Source organism: Geotrypetes seraphini, chromosome 7 (genome assembly GCF_902459505.1).
Source record: "Geotrypetes seraphini chromosome 7, aGeoSer1.1, whole genome shotgun sequence".
NCBI lineage: Eukaryota > Metazoa > Chordata > Amphibia > Gymnophiona > Dermophiidae > Geotrypetes > Geotrypetes seraphini.
Window position 1 is genome coordinate 57,282,532 of NC_047090.1, and position 17,803 is coordinate 57,300,334.

General features: G+C 42.7%; 1 protein-coding gene across 3 annotated transcripts in view; it reads right to left on the bottom strand.

The window, feature by feature from the left end:
* Positions 1-17,803, bottom strand: part of SMC1B (structural maintenance of chromosomes 1B) — an 896,774-nt gene that overhangs the window by 58,202 nt on the left and 820,769 nt on the right. For 2 of the 3 annotated variants that reach the window (XM_033952101.1, XM_033952100.1), the window contains one exon: positions 6,094-6,163. The exons of the other annotated variant lie outside the window; for it this stretch is intronic. In XM_033952101.1, coding sequence (XP_033807992.1) covers positions 6,094-6,163 — 70 coding nt within the window. The remainder of the gene's footprint in view (positions 1-6,093; positions 6,164-17,803) is intronic. 3 annotated transcript variants of the gene reach the window in all.

Genomic DNA, 17,803 nt, shown 5'->3' on the forward strand with positions numbered 1-17,803 from the left:
TCAAAATAACGGAGAATAATTCTCCTCACATCCAGTAACACTAAGACATTCCATTTTCTTTATGTCTGAGGCACAGAAATGACAGGAGCCTGACTTCCTCATTTACATGGAAGGCCGAAACCACTTTTGGTAGAAAAAAAAGGCACCGTGTGTAGAGATATGCCAGCCTCTGTAAATCTGAAGAAGGGCTTCCAACATGGGAAAGTGAATTATACTTGACTGGTGTGAAATAGAGGGACTGTTTCCTGCCCTTTGGAGAAGCAGCGCTTTAAAAATTACCTACTTGGTGAGCCCTGAGCTGACTCCTAGCAGGCACCTGCGGGGACATTGGGACCGTGTCATCAGGGTCCTAGTTTCTGTTCTGAAAAAGACGACGCGATAGTGGTGCGCAACCGCAGGGTGTGGCCAAAGGGGCACGCCAGGCCCCTTGGTAGTCCCTTGGAGCCACGAGGAGTAAGAGAGGTAAAGCAGGATTAAAATTAAGGTTGGCTATTCTCTTTTCCATAGTATTAGGGGTAAGTTAGATTTTGATTCTTAAAAGAATATTTTCAAAATAAAAATAAGAAATTCTGTGAGGACAATGTTTTAGTTTTTCCAGATGTTGCTAAAGCATTGCAATTTAAACAAAAAGCTTTCTTACAATTAAAACCCTGAGTTTTGGTGATGGAAGCAACATTTAACATTTTTTTTTAATTCCCATGTAAATGTTTATTAAAATATCAAGAAAGGGAATTTGTGTTTTGGGACCCCTTGCAGCTAGAACAATTTTTATAAGCACATGAATCTCAAAATAGTGATATGACTATCTGGAGTTAGAAAGGAAACCAGTTATGATAGAAGGAATTTAATGTTTTCTAGTTTAATTACTTACATGGTATTACAAAAATATTCTAATTTTTTTCCTTTTTATGTTTGCTTATTATATGAAAGTCTCCCTAAATATGGGCTTGTTGGAAATTGAAGTATTAATGATAATTATTTTGGTATCAGTTTCTTACTTTGTAGAATTCCATTCCTATGTATTCTGTAAAAGAATGTATTTTGAAAATGAAAAAAAAAAAAAAAAAAAGAAGGGCTTCCAACATGATAGAGCCTGGAGCTCCATTCTCGCCGAGACAATATCCCCTAGGAAACTGTCTTGACTGAAAGATCAATCAGCGATATATCCTGTAGGAGTTCATATGGAACCTTAGAAAGGACCTGCAAACCTATATTAAGGTTCCATGTGGGGAATGGTTGTCACACGTGAGGATGCAGCCACAATGTTCTCTTCAGGAAACTAGCTATGTCTGGATGGGAAGCTAAGGACCCTGTCTCCATGTGGGCTCTAAAGCACCAGAGGCTGGCTACCTGCATTTTGAGAGAGCCAATCAATAGGCCCTTTTCGAGGCCATCCTGAAGGAATGACAGGATTTCAGATATGGGAACCATGTACGGTTCTACCTTGTGACCATCACATAAGTGCTACAGTGGTCAGCTTCTTAGATCATAGAAGGGTAGTTATGACTAGCTCTCAATATCCTGTCTTGTAAACGCTATTTCAATTGCTCAGGAAGCTCCAATTTTCATGTATTCTTTACCCATGGAACTCCAATTAGTATGTAACTTTTCTATTTTAGGCTTCTTGTTATTCTTGTTATTGTTCAGCCTTCTTTCCATGTGAACTGCCTAGAAGTCACTTGACTATGGCGGTAAAGAAAAATAAAGTTATTATTATTAAACCTTTCTTAAAACCAGCTACATTAACTGCTCTTATCATAATCTCTGGCAACGCATTCCAGAGCTTTAACTATTCTCTGAATTAAAAAAATATTTCCTCCTATTGGTTTTAGAAGTATTTCCTTGTAAATTCATTTAGTGTCCCCTAGTCTCTGTAAATTTTTGACAGAGTAAAAAAACTGATCCACTTGTACCCATTTTACACCACTCAGGATTTTGTAGACTCCAATCATATCTCCACTCAGCTGTCTCTTTTCCAAGCTGAAGAGCCCTAACCTCTTTAGTTTTTCCTTATACGAGAGAAATTCCATTCCCTTTATCATCTTGGTCTCTCTTTTTTGAAACATTTTTAGTTCTGCTATATCTTTTTTGAGATAAGGCGACCAGAATTGAATGTAATACTAAGGTGAGGTTGCACCATGGAGCAATTCAGAGGCATCATAATATTTTTAGTCTTGTTAACCATCCTTTTTTAAAATAATTCCTACCATCCTGTTTGCTTTCTTGGCCACCATCACACATTGGGCAGAAGGTTTAGCTTATTGTCTACAATGATGCACAGATTTTTTTCTTGGGTGCTTTTTGGCTCCGAGTAGCAAAGACTACTTCTGAGTATCCTTTTTGAACTAGTGCTGCGCGCTTAAGAGCCATGCCATAAGATCAAATCATCCCATATCTTCTAGTGCAATTGGCTCCTGTGAGAGTGTCTAGATGCACTTGGAGCTTGAGACATCATTCTTTATGTAATTGGACGATATCCGAATAACACCTGGGCCAATCAGGTGCTACAAGAACTACTGTTCCTAGGTGATGAGCTATCCGGTGGATCACCTGGCCTATCATGGGCCAAGGGGGAAACATGTACAGCAGCCCGGTCTCTGGCCATGGTTGAATCAGGGTGTATAGCCCTGCACTTCTGGGCTCATATCTGCAACTGAAGAACGATCTACCTTCTTGTTCTTTGCAGTTGCCTTGAGGTTGAACGACGGATGACCCATCTTCTCACAATGGCCTGGATTGCTTTCAGAGACGTTGGCCACTCTTCTGGGTCTGTCTTTCTGCTAAGATAATCCGCTTGAACATTGTCCTTCTCTGGCATGTGCACTACAGAGATCGCCTGAAAGTGTATTTCTGCCCAGCAGAACAATGCATTTCCCGTTGAAGCAGAGTGCTCCTAGTACCTCCATGCCAGAAAAGTTTTTTGTTATGCTGTGGAAACTGCGAATAACACTGCACAACAAATTTTAACTTTTTTTCTGGGGCAAGATGAAAATGAGGTTTACTTTATAGAATTTGATTTCTTGTGTATGAAAATAGCCTCAGTTTTCTCCAATCACATAAAGTTTTTGAGCAAATCGCAAATATTTATAGCATGAGAAGTCATAATGTAATGCATTGTGCTAATTTAAGAGTTCCTATAAATATTATTTTCTAGAATCATTTTGCTGTTGAAGTGCGTTTATAAACGAGATTAGAAGCATCTCTAAATTAATGTCCAACAATAGTCAGCCAGCATTGATGAATTCCATCTGCCCTGATATTGTTTCTCCATTGTAGCAATGTCCTGGTGAAACCTTTCTCCATGCTCAACACTAACACTATCAAGATTATCAGGGAAAAAATCCAGATGCGAGTGGAGAAATTGAATTTTAGTGACATGTTGCATTTGAGATCACAGAATGCTTTAAGCATCGTCTCCACCATTTGGACATAGTCTGGTGCCTTCCTATTCCCCAGAAAATTCTTGATTACATTCTTCAATGCTATCTATGCACTTTTCTCAAGTCCTTGCAAGACTTCATCAAAGTGCCTTTCTCTCAACAATTCTCTCATTTGTCGCCCCACAAAAATGTTTTCCTTTAACTTTTGAGCGCTTAGGATAGGAAATTTTTCATGTAAATAGCAAAATCCTTCACCTTCCTTGTTCATAGCCTTAACAAAGTTCTTCATAAGTGGCAGTAGCACTTGTTTTGGATCGACAAGAGGATGGTGAATTACATTTTTTATTCCAGCAGGATCCAAATTATTACAAAGTGGCCAGTCTTTAATGATGTAATAGGATCCTCTGTTTCGGTTATCCCACTTATAGATTAAACAGCAGTACTTTGTGTAGCCCAACTGCAGACAAAATAACAATGCGATGACCTTCAGATGAGCACAAAATCTCACTGTACTTAATATGATCTACGAGGAGCTGCAAATTTTCATAAGTTTTGTTCATGTGGACAGTGTGATCAGTAGGAATAGATGGATATACGTTTCCGTTATGCAAAAGCTCTACTTTCAGACTTAGCTTTGACACATCAATGAACAAGCGCCATTCATTAGGGTCATGACTGACCAAACGCTTGAAATAATCCATTTACATCATGATAAAATGTCAATGAGCCTTGTGACAATTTCAGAACACAGAGATGTTGGTCTCAGGTGTCAAGAGATTCCACTGACAAAGCCTGGAGCCTAAGTTCGGCTTATCTCTTAGATAAAGTAAGATCTCGAATGAAGTCATTTAATTCTGCCTGAGTTAAGTGAGGCTCACCTGAACTTGAAATCAAGAACTAAGGATCATTTTTGGATTCCAGTTCCATAGAGTCATCTGCACACGCTTCAGAGTCTTCTTCCAAATCCAATGTATAAAAAGTTTCACGTGATTTCAGAATTGGAAGATTGTTATCATGAGGCACAGGTTGTATTGAAAATGCAAGATTAGGATATTGAATTTGACTCTTTGTTTTTGAAGAAAATCCAGACACTTTTGTTAAGCAGCAATAACAATCTTTGCAATGGTCCTTCTGTTCTCTCCAAACCATTAGAAAAGCAAATGGCATTGATGGACGAAAGCCTTCCAGCCATCCTCCAAGGTTGTTGGCACAACATTTACAACAAAGTAAGGTACCCAAACCTTATCTTGATTTCCAATTTTGCAGCCAAAATAAAGTTCACAGGCTCTCATTTGAGACTTAACTGTATACTCCCCACAGACGTAACAGAAGACGTCAGGGTGGTTTGCACACTTTCTTGACATTATACTAACAAAACAACAAAAATATTTCAAAAGCAACAACTTGATAACTAAGAAGCAAAACCCTGATACAAAATCGACAATTTAATCTCAACTGTGCTGATGAAGCTTGAAAATTGCTGGTGATGCAATACAGCACATTGCTGATGATGCAATAGGCCTATAGAGAACTGTATATTCCAGCTCCTCCTCCTCACCCATACTAATTTAATTATATAGCATATTATTACATCATTAAAATTAATACTTTAGCTTAAAAATCTAATTTCAGACAAACTGTTTTAATATTTCAAAGACTTATAACATTTACTCCAAGCATTAGAAAATATAGCGAAAATGTTAATTTCAGATACTCTCTCCCAATTTTCCCCATAAACTGTCATAACCGTGTGCAGGGGAAAAGGTGCTGCAGCCTGCTTCAGCTACATGGAAAATTAGTTGGATATAGAGGGATTTTCTGCCTCAAGCCACCGATCAGCTGCTATGCTGAGATCTTTGAGTTGTCAGTCGAACCTTAGTCAAACTGATCCTTCACCCCCGGGCCGCGATGAATGCCAAAAGGAGAAGGGGGAGGTGAAACCACAGCTAGCACCATGAGCACCCTGAAGGACGCTATTGATGTCTAACAGCCTAAGCTCCTGACCAAGTGAAGGAAGTGAACAAATGCTGAGAGCCTGGATCCCTGAGCTCCACAAATCTTCAGCAGGCTGGCTGCACAGGTCCTTGAAGGATTCACCTGCCAGCTTCAAACAGGTACAACAGTTTCTTGAACAATGTAAAAACCGTGAACAACCAAAAAAAATGAAACACCACAAAATAATTTAGAAATAATGAGAGCAGATTAGCATAATACCTTCATGTTTGCCTGCAGAAGGAAGAACTGAAGGGAGCAGCATAGACCGGGGAGGAGGAAGAGGAGCTAAAAAGCTGTGATTGACATCTTCTGCAGAATTCACATGAACAGGCATGAACAACATATGGTTCAGCATACTATTCCTAGTGCACTGAAAACACATCTGTTTGCTAACAAATTAAATCCTCCCCATTTCTATTGATTTTTAATATTTGTTAACTGCATCAAATTTACTAGTTATGCAATATAGAAATGACTTATGTTATGAAATAGATTTAATATTAACTTATTCAGTTTGATATTATATACTGTATATATATGAGAGGTAACTTAGCTTAAGTGATAGTGAAAGGTATTATAAAAAGAAGATTAATTCCCCAGAAAAGCTGATTCACAAATTAATCTCTTTTAGCAAGTTTTCCCATTGAGTAACACAACCTTTGATTGCTTAAAATATGAAAACATTGCCTTCTGGTCAATGATAAAGTGAAATGCTTACTTTGCCAATGTTTGTATTATCCAAAGCCGCATCTACTTCATCTAACACAAAGAATGGAGCAGGACGGAAGCTAAAATACAGTGATTAACACAAATATTACAATATTTCTTAAGAAAAATAAATATGTAACAATATTATTTGCAATACAGGCAGTCCCCATGTTACAAACATCTGACTTATGTCGAATTCGTACTTACGAAAGGGGGGGTCTTGTTCTACCTTTTGTGTCCCAAAATGCCCCTCTCCCTTCCTCCCAACACACCCCTCTCCCTCCTGAGTTCTAATGCGACCCTCTCTCTCCCTCCCTCCATTCTGGGCCCCAAGTACATGCCTCCCTCCGGCGGGTGTTTACCTTCTTCTGGCCAGCTCCCTCCTCCTTCCAGTCGCAGTTGTTTCTCTGCACAAAGCCGCGGGTGGCGGCTCATATGTGCATCCTGCAGCTGAGCCAGAAGCCTTCCCTCAGATGTGGGAGGAGCTTCCTCTGATGTCAGAGGGAAGGCTTGCAGCTCAGCTACGGGACGCACGTAGGAGCTGCTGCCTGCTGCTTTGTGCAGAAAAACTACTGTGGCTGGAAGGAGGAGGGGGCCAGCCAGAAGAAGGTAAACACCCGCCAGAGGGACGCATGTATTTGGGGAGAGAGGGTCGCGTTGAAACTCGAGAGGGAAGGAGCCCATATTTCGGACAAAGGACGGAAGGAAGGAGGGTGGGTGCATGAACTTGGGCCACAGAATTGAGGGAGGGAGAGGAGCATGAGCCATAGGATAGAAGAATGGAGGGAGTGAGGGAAAGAGATGCTAAGGCAGGGGAGGGAATAGAAAGGGAGGATTGGGTGTCGGTGAGAGGGGTATGGGGAGATGAATAAAGAGGAGAATTGTTGGGCATAGGGAGGGAGAGAGAATTATTGGACATGGTGGTGGGAGAGGAGTGAGGCAGAGATGAGAGGGAGTAATGTTGGATGTGGTGGTGGTAGTGGAGAGGGAACAGTGGGATGGATGGATAGGAATGTAAGAGGGTCATCAAGAAGATGGAGAAGGTGGGAAAAAATACTAGGATCTGAGTTATATACATATTCAACTTAAGAATGGTTTAAAAAAAGGAACCTGTTCTTAACCTAGGGACTACCTATACTGAAGCTAGAGCAACAATTAGAGAAACCTATCTGCAAAACATGCAAAATAAACAAACCAAAGGTCCCTGTTGCTCAAGAGCACATGCATACTACTGCAAAATTAAACCAACCCTTCTTTACATTTATTTTATTGACTGACCCCCACCATTTGGAATTACAGCTACAAAAGTGGCTCTTTCAAACCTCTGAAACCTGATAAGGATACAAAGTGATTACTTGCATTTGCATTGTCTGTGGGTAGAGTTCTGTTGGAAAATTATATGCATAAAGTTAAAAATGCTATCTATGTGTATACATTTCACCCACAATCCAAATCTGTCCCTAGGGACAACATTACTCAATGCAGCTCAAGGTTGGCATACTGTGGAATAATGCATGGAGTTTTAGCTGGACTGAGGGAAAGCACTTTTAAGACACAGAAATAGAAAAATTAAGGCAGATAAAGATCATTTGGCCTATTTAGTCTGTCCATCTAACATACTGAAGACAAAACACTTTCTACCACTGCAAGTGCTTTTTTGAAATTTTCAGTTGCTCTGCTATGAAATTACCCACTTAGAGTATTCACATAAATGACTTCATTAGAATACTGACTGGTGTAATAGGATTCATGTTGATGTGATAGTATGTACTCTGTTTATTAAAACATCCGATATACTTGCTTGGCTAAATAAAATATCAAAGCTGTTTATAAAATAATCCATAAATCTCCCTCCATTAAAACTGGAAGATATACAGCCACTCACTCATATATACAAAAATATTAAATCTGCTGGTAGGCATGTAAAGGGCCAGAGTCTGGGTGAGGCATGTGTATATGCATATAAACAGCAACATTGCTTACCTGTAACGAAAAATTAGATTCTTACCTTTGCTAATCTTCTTCCTTGTAAATCCACACTTTATTCCGGGATCAGTAGATTGGTTATTTCTGTCTATCCACCAGGACTTTATAGGAATCCTCAAACTTCAGAGACTTAAACCTCTCCCCCTCTTACCTCATCACTGTCCCTATAGGAATCAGTTAGTCTTAGAGCAGCCAGGAACATCTTTAGAGGATAAGAACAAGAGAGAGAGGAGAACGGGGACACTCCCCGACAAATACGTCTTTTTCTCAAATCAACAAATGCAATATTGAAAAACGAGAGAACGGGTTATTAAACATTAGAAACCTGAATGTTAAAACAGTTCAGGAAAGGGAAATCATGTTTGACGAACCTACTCCAATTTTTTGAGACAGTGAACAGACAAATCTATAGTGGAGAACCGGTGGATATTGTATACTTGGACTTTCAGAAAGCGTTCGACAAGATTCCACATGTAAGACTTCTCAGTAAACTACAAGGCCATTAATAGGGGGAGATATGCTAAGATGGATAGGCAAATGGCTGGAGAACAGAAAACAGAGAGTGGGCATAAATGGGAAGTTCTCAGAATGGGAAAAAGTGACTAGCAGTGTACCCCAGGGCTCGGTGCTTGGACCCATCTTATTTAATATTTTCATAAATGACCTAGAAGGAATATCCAGTGAAATCATCAAGTTCGCAGACGACACGAAGCTATGCTAGGCAATCAGATCGCAGAAGGACAGCGAAGAACTCCAGAGCAACTTAAATCAATTGGAGAAGTGGGCAGACAAATGGCAGATGAAGTTTAATGTGGAAAAATGTAAAGTGATGCATCTGGGCAGAAAAAATAAAGGTCACCAGTATAGTATGTCAGGTGTAACTCTGGAAATGAACGAACAGGAAAAGGACCTGGGTGTACTGATAGATAGAACCCTGAAGCTGTTGGCGCAATGTGCGGCGGCAGCGAAGAGAGCAAATAGAATGCTAGGCGTGATAAAGAAGGGTATCACGAGTAGATCAGAGAAAGTTATAGTACCGCTCTACAGAGCCATGATTAGACTGCACCTAGAACACTGCGTCCAGCATTGGTCCCCATACCTAAAGAAGGATATAAAACTGCTAGAGAGGGTGCAGAGACGAGCAACGAAGCTAGTGAATGGTATGGAGAACCTGGACTACAAGGAACGACTTAGGAGACTGGGATTGTTCTCCCTCGAGAAGAAGAGACTGCGAGGGGACCTAATCGAGACTTTCAAAATACTGAAAGGATTAGACATAATAGAGCAGGGAAAGCAGCTATTCACAATGTCCAATGTGACACAGACTGAAGCTGAGGGGAGACAGGTCCAGGACGAATATCAGGAAGTTATGTTTCACACAGCGAGTGGTGGACACCTGGAATGCTCTCCCAGAGGAAGTAATTGCAGAATCCACCGTTCTAGGGTTTAAGGGTAAACTAGATGCACATCTCCTTAGGAGTGGCATATAGTGACACGGGTAAGGGCCCAAGAGGATGAAATACCTCTGGTAGAATGAGCCCGCAATGCGAGGGGGGCTTCTTTCTGACTGCCATGTAAGCCACAGTAATGGCCTTATGGATCAATCTGGAAATGGTAGCCTTAGAAGCTGGCTTACCCTTGCAGGCAGGGCCCACCAGAACAGATGGTCAGAGAGGCGAAACTTGTTGGTGACCCACAGGTACCGCATAAAGAACTTGTGCACATTGAGGAACCGCAACACTCGGTCCTACTCCCTAGATCCAGAGAAAGCAAAAGCAGGAAGCTGGACTTCCTGATTCACATGGAACGTTGAAACCACTTTCAGAAGAAAAGGAACAGTGTACAGCATCACGCAAGAGTCCATAATACATAGAAAAGGATCCTGGTAGGAGAGAGCCTGAAGCTCTGAAATCCTACGGGCTGAGATAATAGCTACCAGGAAAAAATGTCTTGATCGTAAGATCCATAAGGGACTCCATAGGCTTATACGATGGATGAGCAAGCGAATGGAGAACCAGGTTAAGATTCCAAGTTGGACAGGGAAGACGCAATGGAGACCTAAGTTGCAGAGTGCCCCATAGAAAATGGGACACATACAGATGAGCTGCCAACAAGCCCCTCAGAGAAGGAGGATTCATACAAGAAATGGCAATCTGTACCTGGAGAGAAGCTACTGCTAGGCCCTTCATGCTATCCTGCAGAAACTCCTGAACATGAGGAACTAACGGAACAGATGGGTTCACATATCTCAGGATGCACCAGACCTGATAACATCTCCAAACCTTCGCATAGGCAGCCACTGTGGATTTCATTTTGCTGTGAAGCAAAGTGGCAATTACACCGAAGAATAGCACCTTCTAGATAAGGCTGCACGCTCAATAGCCATGACATAAGATCAAAGTGGTCCAGATCCTGCAGCGTAATCAGTTCCTGCATGAGGAGGCGAGAATGACAAGGTAGCAGGAGCCCCTGGTCCTGCTGGAGCCGAACCAAGTCGGCATATTACAGCTGCCTCGGCCAATCGTGTATGATCAGGATCACCGGACCTCCTTGGGCTGCTATCCGTCTCAACAGATGCCCTAAAATGGGCCACAGAGGGAAGACATATAAGAGTCCTCCCCATTGCCAGGGCTGACCAGAGCATCCAGGCTTGCATTGCTGGCCTCGTGACAGACTGAAGAACCAATCTGCATTCTTATTGGCTGCAGTTGCCATGAGATCGAATGTGGGCTGCCCCCCTGATCTGCTATGCAATTGAACACTCTTTGAGATAGAGATCATTCTTGGGGATCCATATTCTGATGACTGAGAAAATCTGCTTGAATGTTGTCCACTCCTGCCACTGACAGCATCACAAGGTGTCTTTCCACCCACTAGAAGAGAAGCTGAGTATCCAAGCTCAGGGAGGGATTCCTTGTGCCCCCCTGCTGATTGACATAAGCCACTGCTGTGGCATTTTCAGAGAATACATGGACTACTCGATGATGGAAACAACCCTCAAAGTGTAGAAGGGCCAGCCGAATCACCTGAAACTCTAGACAATTGATCGACCACTTGTGCTCTGAGGGAGCCCACTGGCCCTGAACAGAGATGGACATACACACTGCTCTCCAGCCTTTGAGACTTGCATACATAGAAAGAATCATCCAATCTGAGATTCAGAGGGGAAGGCTCCTGGATAGCAAGAAGGGGGCACAACCACCATGCAAGACTATTCTGTGCCACAGTTGTCCAGGGCAGGGGTGCATGTAACGGGTCCCGCTGATGATTCCAGCACAAAAGCAGAGCATCCTGCAGTGGATGCAGATGGGCTCTTCCCAAGGGAGCCACAGTCATCCAGGGCAGGAGTGCATGTAACGGGTTCCGCTGGGGATTCCAGCACAAAAGCAGAGCATCCTGTAGTGGATGTAGATGGGCTCTTCTTAAGGGAACACATTGATCGCTGTCACCATGGTCCCCAGAACCTGTAGGTTATCGCATGCTAGGCCCCTGCCTAGGTCTACAGGCAGTGCTAACAGTGACCTAATACATTAAATGTTATCTACCAAGGGCCTGACCTGACTTCTCCCCACAATTTAGCCCAAATATCTGACTTCTTTTTGGCCTATGAAGCAATTCTTTGGGTTAACTGTGAGGCCTACCTTCCTAAGCGCCCTCAGTACTGCTGCAACATGGCCCAAATGTTTCCCCCAAGAAGCAGAGTGTATTATCTCATTGATGCATGCTTTCGCATACTCGTTGACTGGTCAATAGCACAAAACTGCCGCCCCATGCAATCCAAATGGCATACATCTGAATTGAAATAAACCCTGAGGTGTACTGAATGCTGTCTTGGGCTTGGCATCCTCAGTTAAGGGTATTTGCCAGTACCCTTTAGTCAAGTCCAGCATTGTGAGGAATTGTGCTTGCCCCAACCATTCAAGCAGCTCATCCACCCGAGGCATCAGAAAAGCATCAAATTGAGATACTTCATTCAACTGTCTAAAGTCAACGCAGAACCGTGGGGTCCCATCAGCCTTTGGAACGATCAAGAAGGGACTACACCACAGACTTTAAGAGGGTTCTCACCCCTAGGGCCAGCATTTCTTGGACAAGTTCATTAACCAATGCCCTTTTCCCCTCAGCCAGCCTATAGGGACGCATCCTATAGGCTTCCCTGGGGCGATAATGTCATGTGCAACTATCCTTGTCTGTCCTGGCACAGTGGCAAACATCACTAAACTGCTGAATCATCTTCTGGACCTGATGTGCTTGGTGCTTAGTCAATTCTGTCCCTATATTCATTTTCTCCTCGGTGCCTAAATCAACAATCTGGGGTCCCACATCATCCTTCCCCATTGTTGGGCCACCAAGGCTAGCACCTCTCTATCCCTCCAGGGTTTCAGTAGGTTGATGTGATATGTTTGTACCCTGTTTCTATGATCTTTTATCCGGTAGTCTACTTCTCCTACCCTCTCTATCACAGTGGCCGGACCTTTATATATGTTTATAACCTAACTAATTTATTTTTCTCAAGTACTTTAGCAAGAATGTGAGCCTTTGGGACAGTCAGGGAACTCTAAGTACTTTCTCTTCATCTTAATTAATCTTACTTATTGCATTTCTTCTGTTTCTACTGTAAACCGCTTGGAACCTCATGGTACAGCGGTATATAAGAAATAAAATTATTATTATTATTATTAGCCTGCAGGTGATGTGCAGAGGTTTTAATATGGTGAATACCAAACCCCTCCCAGAAAGCCCTCATCTCAGTGGAGAGGAAATTACTTCCTTGGTCCGTGAGGACCTCCCTAGGGAACCTTAGTATACAGAAGAGTCCTAGGAGCTCCTTCATAATTGCTGAAGATGTTGCTTTCCTTAAAGGAAATGCCCATGGGAATCTAGTAGTGACATTCATTACCACCAAAATAAAGTAGTTTCCTCTTGGGGTTTTCTCCAGGGGGCCCACTATATTCATGGCCAAACGTACTAGGGGCTCTTCCAGCCTAGGGATCAGAATAAAGGGGGCTTTAGCGGGTTTTGCCTATGATAACTTTTGGCAAATGGGGCATGAACAACAGAAAGCCAACATATCCTGTCTTGCCCCTGGCCAGAAAATTCGTTTCTCTACTTGCTGCCAAAGGATGGTCATGAGCTGATCTCATCACCACTACCCTAAAACCTTGAGGCACCATCAGTTGCTGTGTTTTTTCTCCCTGTTCGGTTCCCGGGATCTCCTTAAATAGCAACCCTTTTAACCATAAATTGGTTTGCTCCTTGAGTACCTCCTACACGTTGCCAATCCTCCCTCAGGGTGGGATCTGTTTTTTGCTCTGCATGAAAGGTAGGAAAGGTTTCCATAACTTCTTGTGGTAACCACGGAATCTCCCTAGTCTTAACAGACTGTTTCAAGGCCTGCCCTCTTCTCTGCTGTCGCTTCTTCTTCTGGGCCCAGGATCAGCGGTCTTGTCTCTATTGATACTTATGGTAACGCTTCCCTCATGGCTATGACCAGTTCATCATGGTGTCGACGAATTGCTTCCTGTCCCGCTTGCCACAACTCCTGGTTGGTTTCCAGCATCTTCCGTAGATCCTCACTTTGGTGCTAGCGCTCTCCGGCCAAAACAGCAAGCAACTGCTGATCCATCCTGATCTGTGAAAGGAATAACAGAAAACAGGACCCAAGAGTGGTATCTTACAGTTTCCGTTCACCACCAACCGCCCTCACCAGACCCCTCAGCCTAGCGGCTTACCGAGATACTGGTGAGTCTGCGCAGGCATGCTCTTACAGGGTGCACGGCCCTTTCTACAGCTGTCACAATCCAAGCCTCTGGTCCTTTCCATCTGTCTGTGGGTTGGTCTGCTTTACTTGGCCACTCCACTCTGGATCTTGCTGTCACGCCGTTCTCAATGATCTCCTGGTAGAATCATACTACAGTATCCACTGAAGTTCTTTATTACAATGAGTCCATTCAAACAAAATTCACAGGAGACAACATTGCAAAAAAAAAAAAAATAATAATAAATTTCACAGGTCTCCACAGGAACATGGTGATCAAAAGGGAAAAAAAATAAATTTTCCTACCTGCAATATCTTCGTTCTCCTGAAGAGGGCGCCAAATCCCACTCAGACAGCACTTGTCGCATGCTAGGCCCCTGCCTAGGTCTACAGGCAGTGCTAACAGCGACCTTCTCAAGCTTGGCGTGGCTTCCCCTGGCAAAATGAGGAGGCCCTTCAGGAATTTCAAAACAGGCAACTGCCTGATATATTTAGCAAATCCTATATAGTGCAAATGAAATGACTCCCAGGAGATAATGTCCATTCATAAGGTTTGAATTTTATTTGGACCTTCAACGGGTCAATATTCAAAGTAGTCACTTTAATAAAGCATGAAAATAAGCTGGCAAAACACAAAAAGGTCAACATTCCATTTTGGTAACAAAATAAAGGTAATGCACAAAACCCCTGGGCTTTCCAGCTCCTTGGAGAAAGTTCTCTTCACCAGGGAATCAGGTTAAAGTTCTTTCAGTGCAAAAGGTTTCTCCCTTCATACAGGTGAATGAGCTCATAAACTTCAATCATGAAAATGAAACCCCCCCTCCAAACAGGCAGCAAAAACTTTAAAGCTTTTACTTGTGCTACTAGGCTTGAACAGTTTTGAACCAGTAGTAGGAAAATATAATGTTCTTATAACACAGTTTAAGCATAAACTGCACTAACTTTCAAACCCTCTCCAACTTGGGGTTTCAGAAGCTTCTGCCATGTTAGCTCCAGCAGTGCTTAATGAGATTACCTGAAACAGGTAAATAATGGCAAACTGCTATTCAGCAGATAACACAGTGCAAACATTGAATTTCATTAGGCTTTGACCAGCCTTAGACCAGGCAAGGAAAAGTCCCCAGCAAAAGAAAGTCAAATGCAAACACATCTTTATCTTTCAAGAGGGGGGGTGGGATAGAACCTCCCACAGAGCTTACTTGCAAACAGCCAATATTTCTTTCTGTCTCTGGTTCAGGATTCAACTTCCATGGAGTCCTATAGCAGTGGCAGTTGCAATGAAAGTTCACCTGTGTTCATTGGTTCTCCAACCTCTGAGCACTGTATAGCTGATCTCAACAGCGGTTCCTCTTCAGCCATTTCACAATCCTGCCCATTCCGTGGTTCCTGAGGGAAGTGCTTCCCCTCAGCTTCCTGTGGCTCTTTCTGCCTCCTGTTCTGAGTCCTGTTCTCATCCTGGTTCTGACTCCCCTGTTGCTTCAAAGCTTTCTCCTTAAGTAATTCATTGTCTCACCCTCTTCTCCTAGGTAGGGGGGATGGACTGTAGCTCTCTGGGAAGCAGAGCATGGCTCACCTTGGGTTCCCTGTGCTGACCTCTCCTTAAAGGAACAGGCTCCATTTTAACAACTGGAACCCTAGCTGGCTTAGCACAAGTTTTACTCTGACAAGAACTATCCTGCCTAGTGATACTAGTCTCATAAGTGACTTGCTCTGCCCCAGTAACAGAGGGGTAGTCAGCCATTTCTATATCTGTGCTGTTTACCTGGTTATCTCTTCTAATCAGGGACCGTGTTTTATTTCTGCTCTTCCCTGAGATGAAGCCAGGGCTGGAAATGGGTTCGTCACAAGGTACTGCCATGCCATTGGGATCGGAATGGCCAGAAGGTCCCTGATAACCTGACGGAGCTTCTCCTGATGGGGACACAGGTAGCAACACTTTCTTCTGTCCCGAGTGAAATCAAACTCTTAGGTATTCCAAATCCTGCATCAGTTCGAGGTGACTCTTCCTGAAATTGATCACTCAGCCCAGACACTGCAACAACAGTACAACCTGCTAAACAGTTTGATGCCCCTTGGACTCTGAGGGAGCTCTGATCAACCAGTCATCCAGATATGGGTGAAACATGACACCCAGGGTGCGAAGATAAGCCATCACCACCACCATCACTTGATGAAGGTCCTGGGTACCGTTACCAACCCAGAAGACATCGCCACAAACTGGAAATGTTGCCCGAAGACATGGAACCTCAGATACTTCTGGTGGTCTGGAGAAATGGGAATTTGAAGATAAGCCTCTGTCATATACAGTGAGGCCAGGAACTTCACCAGCACAACCGATGTTATCATTGAGTGCACTCAGGCAAGGTCTACAAATGGTTTCAGGGGTTCCTCAAATCTAGAACCTACAGGGTAAAATACAATGATATAAAATCAGAACCATGGACAAATCCCTGCGGAGTTCCACAAGGATCACCTCTCTCACCTACGCTCTTCAACCTCTTTATCTCCTCCCTAGGAGCCACTTTAGATACCCTAGATGTCACATCTTTCAGCTATGCTGATGACATCACCATAATCCTCCCCTTCGACCCATCAGAGACCACCACCACAACAAAGCTAGAAACAACCTTAGACACAGTAGAAAAATGGATGATGGATCACAAACTAAAACTAAATTCTGAAAAAACAAAATTCCTTTTGCTCGAAAAAGCCCAAACTCCTACCATCACTGAACTGAAAATCAAAAATACCAAATACCCAATACAACCCGAACTAAAACTCCTAGGAGTTACGATAGACAGATGTTGCACAATGCAGCCCCAGATCAACAAAACAATCCAGAAAGCTTTTCTAACCATGAGAAATCTCCGTAAAATCAGAAAATTCTTTGACCAAGCACAATTTAGACTAATCGTCCAATCCCTAGTCTTAGGTCTGCTGGATTATTGCAACTCCCTATATCTTCCTTGTCCAGCCACTATGATAAAACAACTCCAGACCATACAAAACACCGCCCTCAGATTGATCTACTCACTCAAAAAATATGATCACATAACAACTGCCTTCTTAGACTCTCACTGGCTACCCATACAAGCACGAATCCAATTCAAATTCTACTGCCTGATATTCAAAGCATTACACGGCTCTTCCCCCTCCTATCTAAACAACCGCTTAAACCAAATCTCCACCTCAAGACACAGAAGAACCTCGAACCCTTTCGCCTTCCCCCCACTCAAAGGCACACATCGCAAGAAAATGTTTGACAACCTTCTGGCAACACAAGCAGCAAAAATCAACCATTCCATCTCCAATCTTATGACAATATCAGACAACTTCAAAACATTCAGAAAAGAAATCAAAACCCTGCTTTTCAAAAAATTCATCCAAATATCTTAACCCCTCCTCTTTTACCTCCAGAAGATTCACCTACCTTCAGATAACCTTCCCCCAAATTACCCACCTTAACACCGTCCAATTAAACAAATACCATAAATAGATTGTAACCTACCCTCTCTAACTGCATTCCATATGTATTTTTCATACAGTTCTTCACTGTCAGTTTAATTTCCATCCTATAAATTCACATAGAATTTTTCTTTTTTCAACCATCTTTATTTTCTCTTCTTTATTAATTTCCAGGTACTTTAGTTAGATTGTGAGCCTTCGGGACAGTAAAGGAATTTTTAAGTACCTTCTTACTTCTCATTTATAATCTTAATGTATATTTTCTTCAAACCGCTTAGAACCTAACGGATGTAGCGGTATATAAGAAATAAATTACATTACATTACATTACATCTCCATGCAGAAGCGAGGCACTTTTAGCACCACATTGGACTCCAATCGTCAAAGCCTTTCTTTGGAACTAGTAAATGACATGGTGACTGTTATCCAGAGTAACGGGGGAGGTGGGGGGGGGGGGAAGACTGGTTGCCGTAGGTATGAGGTCAAAGCCATTCACTGCTCCGTGGAGAGA